The sequence below is a fragment of the Equus przewalskii genome, chromosome 1 (assembly GCF_037783145.1).
Source record: "Equus przewalskii isolate Varuska chromosome 1, EquPr2, whole genome shotgun sequence".
Lineage (NCBI taxonomy): Eukaryota > Metazoa > Chordata > Mammalia > Perissodactyla > Equidae > Equus > Equus przewalskii.
The window spans coordinates 157,892,610-157,907,601 of NC_091831.1; the positions used below are offsets into that span (position 1 = coordinate 157,892,610).

Genomic DNA, 14,992 nt, shown 5'->3' on the forward strand with positions numbered 1-14,992 from the left:
TGGGCTTTTGATTTGCATCTTTAATGCAGCAAACATAAATTTTGAAAAGCCAAAGTAGCCCTCTGAATATTCTTTTCTAGGAACAAAAGGGACATTTAAAAAACTCACATCGGCACTTCAAGACCAGTCCATTTTCTGTGCTGTTTTCATCCACACAGTGCACAGTTAGCTTTGGGGATTGTATTTCCTGATGTCCCATATTTGTTGGTTTTACTGAGCCTTTGGAAGGGAGGGTGTCCACTGATGATGCAATAGGCCAGGTTCAGGCTCCAGGCATGCAGCTGGCAGCGGTGGCACTGGAATCGAACCTCTCCTCAGTGCCGTCCTTCCTCTGCGCTGTGCTGCCTCCAGGTGGCTCATTCTGCTGACCTGAGGAGGGTCTCCCACGGCATTCTGGCGGAACCGAGAAAGGAGAGCAGGGCTTCTCTGAGGCCTGGATGGTGGTGGCAGGGGAATTCAGCAAAATATACTCCAAGAAAAAGTAAAACTCAGAGACTATGGTTGAGTTTCCATCTTCAATACAGGCTTTTCCTCCTCGGTCGAACTTGGAATTTTAAGATTACATTTTACCAAGTAAGGTGGCTTTAAAAAACAGAAACAAAAAACAACAGCTCCTTCAATAAATCAGGCTGCTTGCCTAGAAGTATATATGTGTGTGTGTAAACACACATACGTTCATGGTGGGGAGGTGAAGTTATGTTAGTGGAATTAGGAGGGCTATATTCCACCAATTACAGATTCTTTGGGGACCAAAACTCCTCATTTGAAATACAAATATCTTTTGGCAGAAATAAAAAAACAAGATAATGTAACAATTACTGGGAATCAATTGCTTAGGTACTGGTTTGGCTTGGGAGCATTTGGAGGCCTGGCACAGCATATTGAAAATTTTGTAACAAAGGTCTTAAGAGTAGGTGGAATATGGGCAGACACCTAGAAGTAGACAACAAGCACAGAAAAGGAGATGTCAAGAAACTGGAGAGAAATTTGTACCCCCTGCTAAGCAGTTCTGATGACTGGGAGATTGAGGGTGGGGGTGGCGGGATGACTTCATGCTGTTGTAATTCCCAGATTGCCTGCCCCTGGAGACTCTGCTGGGAGTCTGCCAATGAGGGCTCCAGCTGCCCCTAGATACACCTGGCGCATGTTAGGTCTTAATAAATGGTGGTTTAACACAATTTGTTTTCAGAGCAAAGGAACGGGGCTAGGAAAATATACAGATCACACATCTGGAAAGCTTATCAAACAATTTATTTTAACACTTTCTCATGTGCTTAAAATTTTCCAGACAGGGAGAATTTACCTATGGAGATAGTTGGTGCCATTTTCAGGCAGCTCTAAATATTAAAAATTCCCCTCTATGGAAACTAATCTATATCTTTGTCACTGCAGCAATTCACTGATGCCCTATCACTTTGAGCCATTCAGAATAAATCCAATTCCTCTTCATTCAACCTTTTAAATAGTTCAAGAGAGTTTCATGACGCTTGCCCTCCAAATGTTGCCTCATCAGGCAATTACAAGAGCTATAAAATGGCTCCTATGTCTGACCCAATAATTCCACTTGGTAAAATATGCTAAATGGAAATAACTCAAAGTGAGGAGGAGTAAATTTGTGCAAATCTGTTTATACTTTTCTTTGCGTAACACAAAAAAGTTAGAAACAGGACCAGCCCAATGGCACAGCAGTTAAGTTCACACATTCCGCTCCGGCAGCCCAAGGTTCGCCGGTTCAGATCCCAGCTGCAGACCTACACACTGCTTGTTAAGCCATGCTGTGGTAAGTGTCCCACATATAAAGTAGAGGAAGATGGGCATGGATGTTAGCTCAGGGCCAGTCTTCCTCAGCAAAAAGAGGAAGATTGGTGGCAGATATTAGCTCAGGGCTAATCTTCCTCAAAAAAAAAAAGTTAGAAAGAATACAAATTCCCCAAAATTGACAGTGACTAAACAAATGATGAGGCAACTACTTGATGCTTTAACTGAAGCATCAAGTTATTCCCTTTAACTGAAGACAAATATACAAAAATTATATTGATGCATGAAAATATGTATGGGCAATGCTACATGAAGAAAGCAGAACATAAAACTATGTTTTCAAACGGGTTACAACTATCTATGAGAGTCTCTGTGCGTCAGTAAAGTCCACAAGTGACTCTGGAGACTTTCTAGAACTCCTTCTCCAAACCATGCTTCCTCTAGACTCTCCTAGCCCAGAGAACCTACATGTGACCCAGAAGATGTTGCATATTTGCATTTAATTCTGTCCTGTGCATCTTCCACTCACAAATATCAACCAACAGGGAAGGAGGAGGGCGAAAGGGGTGATTATGTACATGTGTGCGATGATGGATTATAATTAGTCTTTGGGGGGTGAACATGATGTAATCTACACAGAAATCGAAATATAATGATATACATCTGACATTTATATGTTATAAACCAATCTTACTGCAATAAAAATAAACAAATAAAATAAAAAAATAACAAATATCAACCAACAGACAAAGAAGAATTTGTGAGGGCTAAGTCCAGGGAGAAAGGAAAGCTGAGCAGAAAGGAAAGCCTCGGTCTCCCCATTCCCTCCTGGGTTTCACCTCTCATTCATTCCCACCACCATTCTTGTTCTGTGGGGCTTTCTGCTGCCCTTGCAATCTTCACCTGGCTTGGTATATCTTTCAGGACCTAGTCAGACACTATCTAGGATACAGCAGTAACAAAATAGACACGGTCCCTGACTTCACGGAGCTTATTTTTAAATGATACATAGTGGCGGGAAAGAGAGAAAGGAAACAAATATGCAAATAAATACATAATCAAATAGAGATAAATGCCGTGAAGGAAACAAAACAAAATAACACTACTGGGAGGGACAATGGATAAGAGACCACTTTAGACCAGCTGGGCAGGGAAGACATTTGAAAATACAATGCTTTAGTTAGGACCCAAAAGATGAGAGCCACCCACCAGAATTGTGAAAAGAGACAAAAGGAAAAGAGAGCAAAAGTCCCCAAATTAGAAATCAGTAAGGCACACTTGAAGGACTGAAAGAAGGCCACCATGGCTAAGGGTCACTAGTTCTTACCACATCAGGGGAGTGGTAAGAGACGAGACAGGAAAGATGGGCAGAAAGGAGTCATGATGCAAATGGAAAGCCATTGGAAGTGCATGATGGGATCTGATTGGGGTTTTTAGAAGATAGGTGCGGCCAGGGTGCAGAGAATGGCTTATCAGGAGGTAAGAGTGGAACGTGTGGAACAGTGTGGAACTAATGCACTTAGCACAGGCAAGATGGTGGTGGCGTGGGTTTTGATGACACCTAGTTCAGACAAGACAAGTTGTAAATGTTGAAAGGAATATTACCAGTAAAATAAAACCAAAACGAAGGAGGACAGTCAACAAAAAACAGAATTAACATGTACATACTACACAGATTTCTTATCCTAAAATAACTAAGGTGAGCCCCCAGTTTCCATGGAAGGCACAGGTAACAAAAACATGTTCTCTCAAGTCTTTCCCGTCCTGTCCCTAAAATTCCCCCGTGGTCCTTCATTAATTCCCTTTACGTTGAGGCATGGGGCTATAGCAGAGCCCTGTCACTGCTACTCTCCAGGTGGGCGAATAGTGGGCAGACTAAAGCCCCAGCCTTAGGGAGAATGACAGCTCTTGGTGCACATAAGCCAGACAATAAACACTACAGGCACAGATGTTTCTTCTGCCTTCTCTCATGTTAGGATAACACTACTTCCCCATAAGAATCATACTGGAAATTTCTTGGGGATTAACTACTACTTAGCCTAGAACAAGTCAAGGGGAAAAAAAAAAGTTTCTATTTTCTGACCCACAGGGACATATCTATCACTTTTAGAAACTCCTTCAGCACTGGCTACTACAAAAATAAAGTTAACAGTTTTTAACATGATGGCTAGGTGGTGGAAAGCTGTTATCGGGTTCAAAGAGCTTCTTTTATGGGCTTTGACAGCTTAGAGGAAGCCCTGTAACTTAGCGGTTGAGGATGAAGGCTCTGGAGTCAGACTGCATGGGTTCAAATCCTGGCTTCTCCACTTACTGTGTGGCTTACAGCGAGTTGTTTAACTTGAATAAGCAAGAATTTCATCTGTAAAATGGGAGTTTAATAAGCCCCAAAGAATCTGACATTGATAAAATATGGTGAGAACTGCTTGTGAATGCAGGAGACGGCATCTAAGCCTGGGCTGTCCCCAGCCTCCGATCCCTCTATTATAATCTTTCCCCTCACAACTCCCAAAAACATACACATCCACACACATTCTGTTGTACAGACACACACACGTACCACACACCACACACACTCTCAGATATGAGCTTTTCTTGAAGAAAGTGGTATTTAATCACTATAAGCAGATATGTCACTCTACTTAATAAAATAAACCTTCCTAATTTAGCATAGATTAAAATCACTCCTGGAAAGGAGTAAGTGGATCCCAGACCCTGCATCCAAACTCCCTCACCCTACAGGTTCAAAAACTGTCAATGGCTCCCTTTTTTCGATGGAAAAAAAAGATCTACTCCCTTTTTCCAGGGAGCTATGGACTCCCATAGTCAGCTTCACTTATATTCCACTTCCTAATTGTGGGAACCTTGGATGCTCCCATCTGTTCCCCCAAACAAGTTGCTTAAGTATAAGGAATGTAAGACCTGGTAAGGGAAGGTTCAGACTCTTTCTCAACCCTGGGAATGGGTGACCTGGATTTGAAACAAGTGAATAAGGCTCATAATATATCCTCTCAGAAAGTTTCGCAAGGGCTGGCCTCTGCAGCCAGCCACTGGGCAGCATCTACAGAGTGGACACCAGGGGGTAGCAAAATCTCGCTCTCCCAGTTCCCAGGCATCAATTGTAAGGAACCTGGAGAGTCTCGGTGACTCGAGGGCCCCATAACCCATTGATGGAAAAGAGTTCCAGCTCCCTGCCTCTAACTCTTCTGGGAAGATGGTCACTGGCGGTTGCTGCCCTAGATTGTTTTTCCGACGCTATGGAGCAGAGGGATCTTCTTGCCTCCAAGAAGATGAACATTTTCTCTCTCCTCTTTTCCAGACACAGCGGAATGGAGAAAGGGTGGAGTTTAGCGTTCTGAGGAGGTGAGAAAAGAGCCCATCACCTAGGCGACGCCCCTCCTCCCCGCTGTTCCAATGACTACCCATAGGCTCTGGCCTCCTGGCCTCACGGCAGTTGCATCGACTGGCAGGACGTTTTCCAAACGTTACCCCCCAGCCGCTGTGACACATTGCCTTCACGCCCCTCTTTGGGGACTATCTAGCTTTCCGATCTCCTCTCAAATGCCCACCCTTTGGAAGCGCCCCCCACCCCCCAGCCCTTGCAGGGCTTCCTGGTGCCTGCTCAGAGGAGAGACAAGGCATCTCCCTGCTATGCCTAAGCCTCCCCCAGCTCTCTTGAGAGACCTTCGCAGGGCCTTCATTTCCCATCCAGACGCGGTGGAGTACGGGTGAGGCTAGAACTTTCTTAACTAGCCTACCCCCCTTTGTCTCCTGCGTCAGATAGCCATTCACATCGCCAGGAGCCCTAGCGGCCCTGGGAGACTCTGTCTCCACCCCACAAAGAGGAAGGGTCTGGCATCCAGTATCGAATCACGGGGTCTAACTGGGGGTCTGCTGCCTTCCCTCCGCTGGCCGAAAAGGGAGAGAGAGGGGCTCCAGAGGCGAAGAGGCAGCAAGGAAAGAACTCGGAAAACCGCCACCAAAGTGCACGCCCTACAGGAGGATCCCGATCCCGAGACCCTGCCCCCCTTCAGCCACGATGTCCACCCCCCACCCCAAGCCTTCACCGCTCCCTAATTCCCCCACGCCCCCGCCCTCCCCAGGCCGCACAGAGGAGCCCATTGTCGGAGCCCGAAGGCTCGAGGCCGCAGGAGATGGGAGGGGAAAGAGGAGGGCGGGCAAGCCCCTGGAGGGTGGGAGGAATCCCCTGATTTCCCTGCCCTCCGCTCTGCCCCAGGCGTGCAGGGGCCTGAGGGTCGCTTCTGAGCCCCAGGTGCTGCCGGAGTCTGGCAACCAAGGGAAGAAGAGGTTCCCAGGCGAGTTAGAGTTGGGAGGCTTCCGCCAAACGACCCCAGTCCTAGGCTGAGGACCCCAGGGAATTCACGCACACCTCAGCCTCTGGAGTGTCCCTTGCGGAGGCTAAACCGATCCCGCAGGGAGCGAGGCGGAGGCGGGAAAAGAGGGGCATCCTCGGCGGGGCGGGCATCCGAGGGTCAGAGTCGGGACTACCCACTGGAGGGCAGGGCGGAGAAGGAAGAGGGTTGCGGGAGAGCGGGGCAGACCGGCTGGGGCGTCAGAGGGGCGGCGGAGAGGCTCGGCGCGGGAGAGGGAGTCCCGGCAGGGGGTCCCGCGCGGAGGAGGAGGCGGGCACTGAAGGGCGGGGCGGGGAGGGGCGGCCGTCTCGGCCCTCCCTTGCGGGGCCCCGCGGCCTGGGAGCCCGAGCGGGCCGAGCCGCCACCGCGGCCGGAGCTGTCCCCCAGCCAGACCCGGCGAGACGCTAGCGGCGGGAGGGAGGCGGCGGCGCGCCTGGTCCCGTCCGCCCGAGCCTCGGACGCGGCCCTGCGCCGAGCCATGGTGAGTCCCGCGCCGCAACCCCGGTGTCCCCTCCGCCTCCGCGCAGCCAGCTCGGGGCCGCCAGCCCCCAGCCTGGTGCCTCCTGCTCCTGCTTTGGACTGTTGAGCGCTCCTGAGACTCTCCTCCCTCCCATCCCCCTTTCTTTTCTTTGATTTGTCTGTCTGTCTGCCCCACTGTCTGGCTCTGTCCCCACCGAGTATTGATTGCCCTCGCCCTTTCTTTCTTCCTCCTCTTCTCCACCCCCTCCCCCATCCTCCCTTTGGTCTCACCCCTAATCCACACACCCCCCTCCCTCACCCTCCTCTATCCTGACCCGTGCCTTCCTTTGCAGGATCTTCCCTCCCCACCCCCCCACCCCCACCCCCGTCCAGCTCTTTACCCGCGGGAGACCCCTGCGGGTTGGTACTACAGCTGCCCTGGAAGGGGCCCGGCCTCAGGTCATGAGAACTGACCTGCCTGGAACCACCATTTTCCATCCCAGTCCCCAGCCCGGTGAGCCGGGCCCACCCATCCGGCCCTGGGGGACCGGCCACAGCTGTGACTGGGCTGGGGCCAGGGACATGGCCAAAGAGGGAAATTCCCGCGGAGAAAGAGAGGCTGCCTCAGGATAGTGGACAGAGTCGGGAGGGGGGCTCACAGTGCCAGGGGGCGTGACGCTGCCAGAACAGACAAGGGATTGGGGGTTGGGGGGAGTGCCCCGGAGCTCACGCTGCGGGGAACAGAAGTACTGTCTCAGAGCATTCCCGCTGCAGAGGGGAGGGAGCACTGGCAGGAGCTCCCTGCAGCGGGTAGGGGACCCTGGCAGCAGCAACTTAGGACACAGGAAGCAGGAGGGCACTGTTAAGGGGAAGCCCATACCAACCAGAGTGGACACTATCCTGGGAACTTTCACTCCAGAAGTACTGTCTGAAGAATCATTGCCGGAGTGGGCGCTGCCAGGGAGAGCGCCCACTGCGGGGGGCGGGAGGGAGAACACAGCCAAGGGGGCGCTCACTGCAGGGAGTGGAGGAGGGGGAGAGGCCCTGCCAGGGGGCGCTCACTGCAGGGAGTGGAGGAGGGGGAGGAGCGCTACCGGGGCTGCTCCTCTGCAGAAGGAAGGGCACCCCCCTGGCAGGGAGGCTGAAGCAGAAAGAAAGAGGAACTGGGCCAGGGAGAGCTGACTCAGTCTCTCTACTCTCCTCTTTGGTCCTGGCCGGCTGGAGGCTCGGTCTCTGTGCTCCTGCCCGCCGCCTCCCACCCCAGACCCCTCCCCTCCTCCTGCCGCTGCCGTTTCCTGTGGCTGAGACTCTCGCTCAGCCATGAGCTCACCGCCCCTAATGGGTTGCAGCTGCCTCGCCGCTCAAGCCCTGGCTCCCCCCTCCTGGCCTCGGAGCGGACGGCCCACTCTGCCTCGCCCTGGCCCATCTCCACCCTCCCCCACCCACTCTCGCAGCCCTGGCCGGGTCCCCGGAACACTGAGGGGTCTGTCTGCTCGCCCACACACCTTGGGACCGGGTCTCTGTGCTGACGCACTGAATGTCCGTCTCTGGAATGGCTGCCCTAGCTTCTCAGACGGTCGGGACAGGCGGGCAACTCTGGCTGGCGGGACTCAGTAAAATATGCAGTTTTGTCTTCAGGGCAAAGGCAGGGCAAGGGGGATGGGGGGAGAGAACTAGCTGAACGCTGCAGCAAGCATTCCCTTGCCCATTTACTGCAAAGGAATCTGATAAAAGGAACTTCAAAGCCATCTCTAAAGAGAAATAAGTTTGCAGAGGAATAGCCTGAGGGGTGGTGATTAAGGATCTGGGCTGGAGAAAGATAGCCCATTGATTCACTTAGGGAGGCCAGTCTGGAGGAAGCAGGGCTGAGTGGACGAGACAGTGGCTCCTGGTGGAGGTTGGCAGAGAGGTCCTATTGGAATCAGAAAATACCTGATCAACATCAAGGCCTCCTCCTCCGTTCCCCACGTGTTCCCTTTGTGACTTTTTCCTCTTTCAACTGCCCCGGCCCAGGTCTTTGTAACCCAATCCCACAGAGCACTCTGGGAGAGGGGTACTAGAAAGACTCATCACAGACAGCCCTTCAGTCCTCATTCCCACCCAATGACCATCTCTAGTATATGGTTGTTCATGAGTGCTGGCACCTCCACTCAAGGTGGGGGGCTCCAGATAGTAGGCCCTGTGAGGAGGGACTTGCAGGATGGCCACGTGAAAGGCCCTACCCTCTAGCGCTCTCAGCCATCAGTAAGTCCCCTGATGGATAGCCCAGAAGCCTGTCTCTTCCTGAGGAAGGCCTATACAATCGCCCCAATTCACAAGAACTGGGGACGGCCCAGGCAGAAACATTCACAAAAAATTCTCCCTGGATCTCCAAAGCCAAAGTCTCAGAGCTCTCATATAGAGTGTACTGCTAGGCCTGTTCACTCCCATCCCAGGCTCCTTCAGCCAGCGTTTCCTGAGCGCCCTCTCTGTGCACACACTGTGTACACGATGGGACCCCTGGGGAACACAGCCAGCCCCATACCAGTATGGCCCCCAAGGAGCCATGTTTGAATGATTTCTAAGGATCTGCAGCCTGGTCTTGTCTCTCCCAGGAGCCTGAACCAGTGGAGGACTGTGTGCAGAGCACACTTGCTGCCCTGTACCCACCCTTTGAGGCGACGGCCCCAACACTGTTGGGCCAGGTGTTCCAGGTGGTGGAGAGGACTTATCGGGAAGATGCACTGAGGTACACGCTGGACTTCCTGGTGCCCGCCAAGCATCTGCTTGCCAAGGTCCAGCAGGAGGCCTGTGTGAGTGGCCATGCATCCCCGTTCTATCTCCCCTAAGATCCAGTGCCTCACTCCAGAGACTAGCTACACTAATTCCCTTCCCCTCCCAGAGTCACTGCTTCCCCTGATAACTGATCTTCCCAGAGTCACCAACCACGCAGATACTAACCACACACAGGCACTCATCTTCCCCAAATATTGACCCCCTAAGAAACATCAGCTCCCAAAGACCCTGACCCTCCAGACCCAATTCCAGACATTTGCCCCCTCATAGCAATTTCTCAAGATACTAACTCCCCCAGACATGACTCAACAGAGTCAATTCTAGGATATAAAGACCTCCTAAGAGTCTCTGGCTCCTCCAAGACAATGGCATCTGCTGACCATGTCTTTGTAATGACTCAGTTCGTACCCTCCCACACATGGAACCAGCTTCCTAGAGAAGGCTTCCTGCTACCAAAAAACTAACCAGTCCCAATCCCTTCCTCTGCCATGTGAACACCCCGATATCCCTTCCTGTTCTCCCAGGGTTATAACCCACCAGCCATAAGTCCACTCCTGCCTGGGGTGGTCCCATTCTAACTGCCCCCTCCTGCTGGTTTCATCAGCAGAGGCCTGAGCGTAGCCTCTCACCTTCTCTCCCCAGGCCCAGTACAGTGGTTTCCTCTTCTTCCATGAGGGCTGGCCCCTCTGCCTGCACGAGCAGGTGGTGGTGCAGCTAGCAGCCCTGCCCTGGCAGCTGCTGCGCCCGGGGGACTTCTACCTGCAAGTGGTGCCCTCAGCAGCCCAAGCACCCCGCCTGGCACTCAAGTGCCTTGCCCCAGGGGGTGGGCGGGTACAGGAGCTGCCTGTGCCCAATGAGGCCTGTGCCTACCTGTTCACACCTGAGTGGCTACAAGGCATCAATAAGGACCGGCCGACAGGTCGCCTCAGCACGTGCCTACTGTCTGCGCCCTCTGGGATTCAGCGGCTGCCTTGGGCTGAGCTCATCTGCCCACGATTTGTGCATAAAGGGGGCCTCATGGTTGGACATCGGCCAAGCACACTGCCCCCAGAACTGCCCTCTGGACCCCCAGGGCTCCCCAGCCCTCCACTCCCTGAGGAGGCCCTGGGCACCCGGAGTCCTGGGGATGGGCACAATGCCCCTGCTGAAGGACCTGAGGGCGAGTACGTGGAGCTGCTGGAGGTGACACTGCCTGTGATGGGGAGCCCCACAGATGCTGAGGGTTCCTCAGGCCTCTCCAGGACCCGGACGGTACCTACTCGAAAGGCTGCTGGAGGAAAGGGTCGGCACCGGAGACACCGGGCGTGGATGCACCAGAAGGGTCTGGGGCATCGGGACAAGGATGGGACACGCCCACCCGGTGAGGGGAGCAGCACCGGAGCCTCCCCTGGGTCTCCCCCAGGAGCTGAGGCACTTCCAGAGGCAGCAGCCCTGGAGGTATCTGAGCCCCCAGCAGAGGCGCTGGGGGAAGCCTCTGAATCTTGCCCTCTGAGGCCAGGGGAGGTTGGGGGAGGAGCTGGCCAGGGGGCTGAAGGACCACCTGGCACTCCTCGGAGAACAGGCAAAGGAAACAGGAGAAAGAAGCGAGCTGCAGGCAGAGGGGCTCTTAGCCGAGGAGGGGACAGTACCCCGCTGAGTCCTGAGGACAAGGAAGAGACCAGCCATCAGGAAGCCCTTGTCAATCTGCCCCCGCCAAATGAGCACCAGCTTCCAGGACGCAGCCCGTCTAAGGAGGAGCATGAAGGCTTGGGGAAGCCAGAATCTGACCCGAAAGAGGAGCTCAAACCAGCAGGTGAAAAAGAGCCTTGGCCCCCAGAAGCCTGTGGGCCTATAGAAGAGAGGGCCAGAGAGAGAGAGCAGGAGGGGCCAAGCCTGGTGTCCATGGCAGGTGAGATGACACCGAGGCCAGTGCGCCAAGGGCCAGCATAGGTTGGGCCCAGGGAAGGGGGCTGGAGGAGGAGCAGAGGTGAGGCTGGGAGTGGAACTGCCAGACCCATCCTCACGTCAGGCCTGTAGCTCTGCCTGTGTCTGTGCAGGACCCACAGGTCCAGAAGAGCTCCTGTCCGACCCCCCAACACCACCCCTGGAGACTGTGCAGGAAGTAAAAGAGGACAGTGTCTCAGAAGAGGCCCCTGCAGTCTCCATCTCTGACGACCCTGATGTAGCTTGGGACTTGATGGCATCTGGATTCCTCGTCCTGACTGGTCTGTGGGCATCAGTGGTTGAAGGGAAAGGGGTAGAGGAAAGAGGAGCAGTTGGGGTGGGCTGCAGAGGGAGGCAGGGTGGATGGGAGGTAGCCAAGGCCCGCCCCCAGCCAGGACAGCCTGGCCGTTTTGTGTCCTTAGGAGGGGTGGACCAGAGTGGGCGAGCTCTGCTGACCATTACCCCACCGTGCCCTCCTGAGGAGCCCCCACCCTCCCGAGACATGCTGAGCACTGCTCTTCATTACCTCCACTCACTGCTCAGGTAACCAAGGCCCAGCACTGGCACCCTGGACGTTAGCCTCCTGAGTCATAAGGACCTTGACCTCCTCTCTTCTCAGGACACTGACCTCCTGACCTCTAAGACACCTATTTCTTCAACTCCCAGATTTTCAAGTCATTGACCTCTGACCTTACTGACTCCTGACCTCCAGGATATCTTCCTCAATCCTCAAAATCAACACTGCTGACTTTAATATCCTAAGACACAACCTAATTTAATCAGGACATTGATTCACTCATTCACCAACTATTTATTGAGCACCAAGAACCTATTAGGCACCATGCTACGTGCTGGCATTGAATTCATATCTTTCCAGACCTTGATTCCATGACCCAGTATCCATGTAAATATAGGCTCCTGGTTTAGGTTCCCACCTCTTGGACACACATCCCAGACTTTGGCCCTTTGCCCATTGCCTCCCAAATGTACCAGGAGCTAACTTTTCCTGAGGACTAGTACCACTAAAACCAGACCCTGTGCCGCTATCCCCCTAACACACACACACCCATGCACAAACACACGCATGCGCACATGCACACTGCCTCCTTGGCTCTTCCTGTCCCCGCAGGCCTGATCTACAGATATTGGGGCTGTCCATCCTGCTGGACCTTCGCAAGGCACCCCCACTGCCTCCAGCACTCATTCCTGTCCTAAGTCAACTTCAGGTAACCAAGCCCTGGAGACAGGTAGTTTTCTTGGATCCTGACTCTTTCCCCGTGGCCATTCCAGGCCACTCATTGCTCACAATTTAAGGGTCGTTCTTTGCGATCAGGACTTGGGAGACCCTCCCCTCATTCAGCGGCTGCTGCTTCTCACCTATGATGACCCTCCAGCTGAACTCCATGGATTTCAGGTTTGAACCCCTCACTCCCACCTAGTCCCCTTCAGTAGCAGAGAGAGGAGAAGAGGCTGGCTGGAGCCAGGCTGAATCCCTGGGTGCCCAGGCCAGAAACCTCCTGCCTTCACATGTCTACAGGGTGCTGAGTTGCTGTCAGAGAATGATCTGAAAAGAGTGGCCAAGCCAGAGGAGCTGCAGTGGGACTTGGGAGGCCACAGGGAGCCCTCTCCCAGCCACTGGGTAGAAACACACCAGGTAAATCTTATCCCTCCTACCCGGGACACTGGGAACCAGGAATGACCCAGCTGAGGACATTCTAGGAGAGAGGGTAGACCTGAGACATGACCAAGGAGTTGAGAAAAAGTGGTTTCCCTTCCATTCAACTCAACAAGTATTTATGGCTCACAAACCATGAGCAAAATATTGTGCATGAACCATTAGCTACTGGGGAGACAGGAGGAATAAGTTAAATTCTTAATGTGACATTAAGCAGCATACAATTTTTGGTGGGAGGTAACTCAGAAACAACTGGAGAAGAGTGCAAGGTAGTGTCGCTGGGGTTCTGGAAAGAGCTGAGAGTCACTGGTTCTGGCTCCGCGTGGCCATGTGAACCTCCTGTACCTCACTCTGGAGATGGTTGGTGCCTTTCTGTACCTGCTCCCTGCACCAACATCCCAGCCTCAGGATCCTCACCCACAAAGTACAGGAATTGTGATATAATCTCTGATTCTGTGAATCTAAGTGCTGTGAGTAGTCAAGAAAAGAGGTGTAAATGTGATCTGAGCTGAGTATGAAGGGGGTCTGTAACACGGTCTCTAAGCTGTGTCTCAAAGGGGAAGTGAATCTGAACAGGCGGAGAGGAGGGTTTTATAGAGTGAAGAGCCAGTGCAGATGAGGGAAAGGAGACTCATGTTTACTAAGCTGTACAATGTGCGAGGCCCATGCTAGGTGCTTACCTGGCATCATCTCTTTAAACCTCACAAAATCTGGTTGTCTTCTCTTGACTTTACAGTTGAGGAAACTGAGGTTCAGGGAGGTTTCTGGTCGTACAATTAGTAAGTGACAAATTCAGGAACTGAACCCAGCACTGCTTCCATAAAAGTCTTTGGGGCTGCCCCACCTCCACTGTAGGGCTTAGGCTCCTTATCCTACACTCTGTCCTGGACTCCATCCCTCTGTGTGTGTTTCAGGAAGTGGCAAGGTTGTGCCGCCTGTGCCGAGGTGTGCTGGGCTCTGTACGGCAAGCCATTGAGGAGCTGGAGGGACCACCTGAGCCAGAGGGAGAGGTATGAAATGAGATGAGACCAAAGGAGATGGGGTGGGGATGCAGATGAGCTGGGCTGGGCTGCGGACTCTTTGGTGGAACCCCAACGGTCAACTGCTCCCTGCCCCCAGGAGACAGTAGGAATGCCTGAGCCCCTACAGAAGGTGCTGGCAGATCCCCGACTGACAGAGCTGCAGAGGGACGGAGGAGCCATCCTAATGAGGCTGCGCTCCACCCACAGCAGCAAGTATGAGGGACGGGTGTGTGGGGGCAGGTGCACATGGGGAAGGAGACACAGCAGAGAGTTGCCAATAAACCTTAGCCATCAGATAATTCTTACTGAGCATGTATCCGGACAAGATGTCATACTTTTCCACTTATCTCATAACCCTCACAATGACCCTAGGTGCTAGTAAGGATTACAAATGGGGATTTGGAGGATCAGAAATGTTAAATATCTTGACCAAGATTAGTCAGTAAATGGAAGAGTCAGGATTCAAATCCAGGCCCACAGTCTGACCCATGATGCTGTGTCACTTCTCATGTTGGGATGCAAGGATGGAATGGAGTGGGGGGCTTGACAAAGGCAATAGTTCATTCTGCCCCCATCCTTCCCCAGGCTGGAGGGCCCAGGCCCAGCTACACTGTATCAAGAGGTGGATGAAGCCATCCACCAGCTTGTGCGCCTCTCCAACCTGCACGTGCAACAGCAGGAGCAGCGGCAGCGCCTGCACAGGCTCCAGCAGGTGAGCCAGGACCCCCATTCACTTCTTACTTGGCCTGGGGACTTGGCCTCCAGCACTCCGTTTTCCGCTGATACTTAGAGGTGGTGGGGTTCTCCCAACCTGACTTGGTTGAATGGCCCTCCCTCTCTCCTCACCTCCCCTGGAGGTTGGTCACGGTCAGTGTGAGATTCAACAAGGGGGAAACAGCATCTCAGCACCAGCAAAGAATAGGAGCGAGATCTTCCCTGCTCCTCACTATTTATATTTGATCAAGGACTGTTAGAGGTTGTGAGAGATGCTCAGGTGCCCTGAGGGATTC

General features: G+C 53.1%; 1 protein-coding gene and 1 long non-coding RNA gene across 16 annotated transcripts in view; one reads left to right on the plus strand and one right to left on the minus strand.

Annotated features, from left to right (window-relative positions):
• Positions 1-8,228, minus strand: LOC139077455 (uncharacterized). The gene is made up of 2 exons (XR_011530001.1): positions 8,093-8,228; positions 1-933 (listed from the first exon to the last, which is right to left on the minus strand). It is a non-coding gene; the product is annotated as an uncharacterized lncRNA (long non-coding RNA).
• Positions 6,431-14,992, plus strand: part of ARHGEF40 (Rho guanine nucleotide exchange factor 40) — a 19,017-nt gene continuing 10,455 nt past the window's right edge. For 10 of the 15 annotated variants that reach the window (XR_011529924.1, XR_011529907.1, XR_011529916.1 and 7 more), the window contains exons 1-11: positions 6,431-6,609; positions 9,182-9,379; positions 10,005-11,250; positions 11,399-11,566; positions 11,708-11,828; positions 12,415-12,511; positions 12,619-12,699; positions 12,823-12,939; positions 13,875-13,970; positions 14,080-14,195; positions 14,568-14,694. Coding sequence is in view for 9 of the 15 variants with exons in the window: in XM_070585095.1 (XP_070441196.1) it covers positions 6,607-6,609; positions 9,182-9,379; positions 10,005-11,250; positions 11,399-11,566; positions 11,708-11,828; positions 12,415-12,511; positions 12,619-12,699; positions 12,823-12,939; positions 13,875-13,970; positions 14,080-14,195; positions 14,568-14,694 (2,370 nt within the window). In the remaining 6 variants the exon portion in view is untranslated. The remainder of the gene's footprint in view (positions 6,610-9,181; positions 9,380-10,004; positions 11,251-11,398; positions 11,567-11,707; positions 11,829-12,414; positions 12,512-12,618; positions 12,700-12,822; positions 12,940-13,874; positions 13,971-14,079; positions 14,196-14,567; positions 14,695-14,992) is intronic. The other 5 variants (XR_011529911.1, XR_011529918.1, XM_070585108.1 and 2 more) reach the window with 2 other exon arrangements.